The sequence below is a fragment of the Oncorhynchus mykiss genome, chromosome 8 (assembly GCF_013265735.2).
Source record: "Oncorhynchus mykiss isolate Arlee chromosome 8, USDA_OmykA_1.1, whole genome shotgun sequence".
NCBI lineage: Eukaryota > Metazoa > Chordata > Actinopteri > Salmoniformes > Salmonidae > Oncorhynchus > Oncorhynchus mykiss.
Window position 1 is genome coordinate 78956010 of NC_048572.1, and position 3222 is coordinate 78959231.

Sequence of the window (3222 nt, forward strand, 5' to 3'; positions counted from 1 at the left end):
CCTTAGGTCATTAATATGGTCAAATCCGGAAACTATCATATCGAAAACAAAATGTTTTTCAGTGAAATACGGAACCGTTCCGTATTTTATCAAACGGGTGGCATCCATAAGTCTAAATATTGCTGTTACATTGCACAACCTTCAATGTTATGTCATAATTATGTAAAATTCTGGCAAGTTAATTATGGTCTTTGTTAGGAAGAAATGGTCTTCACACAGTTCACAACGAGCCAGGCGGCCCAAACTGCTTGCACGGAACGCAAGGTAAGTGATACAATTTCCCTAGTTAATATTACCTGCTAACATACATTTTGTTTAACTAAATATGCAGGTTAAAAAATATATATACATTTGTATTGATTTTAATAAAGGCATTGATGTTTATGGTTAGGTACAATGGTGCAACGACAGTGCTTTTCATGAACGCACTTGTTAAATCGTCACCCGTTTGGCGAAGTAGGCTGTGATTCGATGATAATTTAACAGGCACCGCATTGATTATTTGCAATGCAGGACAAGCTGGTTAAACTAGTAATATCATCAACCATGTATAGTTAACTAGTGATTTAAGATTGATTGATTGTTTTTTTTTAAAGATGTTTAATGCTAGCTAGCAACTTACCAGTCTCCTCGTGGAGTGCAATCTAATCGGCGTCCAAAAATGCTAATTACCGATTGTTATTAAAACTTGAAATCGGCCCTAATTATGCCGATTAATCGGTCAACCTCTAGTCTGTAAACTGTTAATCTTAACGACCGTTCCACAGGTGCATGTTCATTCATTGTTTATGGTTCATTGAACAAGCATGGGGAACCGTGTTTAAACCCTTTACAATGAAGTTATTTGGATATGTACAAATTATTTATGAAAGGGTCCTGAAGAAAGGACGTTTATTTTTTTTCTGAGTTTATATATTATTGGGACTGATACATACAAGTATTTGAAGTGGAGCAGGGCTATAGATTGTTCTGCCCTGTACCCACTGAATAAGTTGAGGGTTCAGTAGGTTGCAATTTCAACCCACATGCAACTTAAAATGTTTCTGATAGAAATACAATATATGTAATTGACATAATTCTTTATACTATGTAGACATGTAGATAAGGGTTTCTGCATGATGAAGTCCCAGCCAGGTTTGACTCTCAGAAGCCAGTGCAAGAAGAGCCTGCAAGGCCGGACCCTAGCGAGGCTGTTGAAGAGCCTGAGGGTTCCCAGTCTAAGCAGGCCTTTGAGAAGCCTCTGACTTTGAACTATCATAAAGTTGAAAAGCCTGAGCGCAAGCCTACCGTGCTTGAGTGGCCGCCGCAGGTGGCAACCAACAGTGTGGTGACTTGGTGTCTGGTTCATGTGAAGGTGAAGCAGGACCTGCTGGGGATTGGCCGGCTCATACAGCCACAGCGTATCACGCTAGGAGGTTGTCCTGCCACTGAGGAGGACACTGACGCTCATGTGATCACCTTTGAATCAGAGCTGCATGGCTGTGGCAGTGAGCTGACGGTATGTCACATTTGCTGTTTAACTTCCTGAATAATGTGACTCATCATTCTTGTCTGATGCTTGATTTATGATCCTGTTCCTAGATGACTGAGGATGTGCTGATCTACACCTTCACTCTTGTCTGAGGCAAAACCTCTTGCTAACACTTCTATAGTGAAGACCAGTGCAGCTATGGTTGATATTGAGTGCCACTACTTGAGGTAACTATTGTTGCGTTCTTCACTTTGACAACCCATATCATTCTGAGGTTTAAGTAATGCCATAGTCCATGTTTGTTTCTAGGAATCACGATGTGAGCAGCAATGTCCTGAAGCCAACCTGGATCCCCAACATTTCCAACATGGTGGCAGAGGAACTCCTCTACTTCTCCCTGAGGTTAATGACTGGTAGGTAAACTTGACTGGAAGCCTCTTCCTTTGTGTAAACCCACACTGACATGCCACTCGTCTTTCCAGCTGACTGGCAGTTTGAGAGGCCCTCCAACCATTACTATCTTGGTGACATCATCAACATGGAAGCCTCGGTCATGCCGTACCACCACGTTCCCCTCCGTGTCTTTGTGGACCGCTGTGTCGCCACCTTGGCGCCTGATGTCCACACTGTCCCTAGATATTCTTTCATTGAGGACCATGGGTGAGTTTAGTTGTCAGTTTGACTCCTCTTATATTACCTTAAATGTAACCCCTGAAGCTTAACGTTGACCCTTGGTCTCCTCAGGTGTCTGGTTGATGCCACGTTGACCGGCTCCAGCTCCCAGTTCCTGTCCAGATCCCAGGATGACAAGATCCCATTTCAGCTGGAGTCCTTCAGGTTCCAACCACAGAATGATTCCCAACAGCTCTACATAACATGTCATCTGAAAGCAGCTGCAGCGTCTTCCCCCATTGATGCTGAGAACAAGGCCTGCTCTTTCACTGATGGGTATGTATAAGCTGGGTTGTGGGTATAGTACCTTTATGACATGCTGCTATATAAACTAACCTTCATATTTATCTTTAGCTGGAAGGCTGCAGGTGGGGATGACCAGATGTGTGGCTGCTGTGACTTCCGCTGTGCTGCGAGGAAGGTTGGAGATCTGGACAGTGATTCAGGTAGGTGTTAAAGCCAGAGCTATATCATATTTCCCTGTTTTAGCTCATCACTGGTAATGTGCGTCTACTCTCCTCAGATTTGCGGTGGGAAGGTAAAGCTACCCTGGGCCCGTAATTGTCCACGAGTAATATTACTACTTTAACATCTTGTTTCGGGGAGGATGTCTGCTGGGACTAATTCTGGAAGGTGTAGCATTATCACCATTCAGATTGGAGAATGATGTGTATATAGTGGATTACCTGTGTCTAAATATAGCAACCCTACTGACTTAGCCCCAATTTTCTGTATTGACTAGATGCTCACATCTTTGGAACTTAACATTGCATGTGGAGAATTATTAGGCTGCCCATTGGCTTATCCTCCTGTGGCTCAATGCAGTTTCCTCATAAACCAGATGTGTCATAATAAACATGAATCCACACACTCAGTGGTTGCATAAGAATGAAGGTTACTTGAGGCGAAAGGAAGGTGGATGGGTACGTGTAACTCAACTGTCAAGCATCCCAAATGTTTGGAAATTATCACGGCTACTTTGCAACTCCTTAACATGTTAGCCAACCTTAACCCAAATGTTAAGCTAATGTTAGCTACCTTGTCAGCATTAGCCATGTAGCTAATGTTGGAATTCGTAA

At 42.9% G+C, this 3222-nt stretch overlaps 1 protein-coding gene across 1 annotated transcript; it reads left to right on the forward strand.

The window, feature by feature from the left end:
* Positions 1-225: 225 nt before the first annotated feature.
* Positions 226-3017, forward strand: LOC110531004 (zona pellucida sperm-binding protein 3-like; the record flags this gene model as incomplete). The annotated part of the gene is given in 9 exon segments (XM_036986372.1): positions 226-264; positions 1355-1498; positions 1582-1616; positions 1618-1698; positions 1781-1884; positions 1954-2131; positions 2216-2419; positions 2498-2589; positions 2667-3017. Coding segments are annotated over 9 exon segments (915 nt in total), but the record flags the coding sequence as incomplete, so codon positions are not given.
* Positions 3018-3222: the final 205 nt, after the last annotated feature.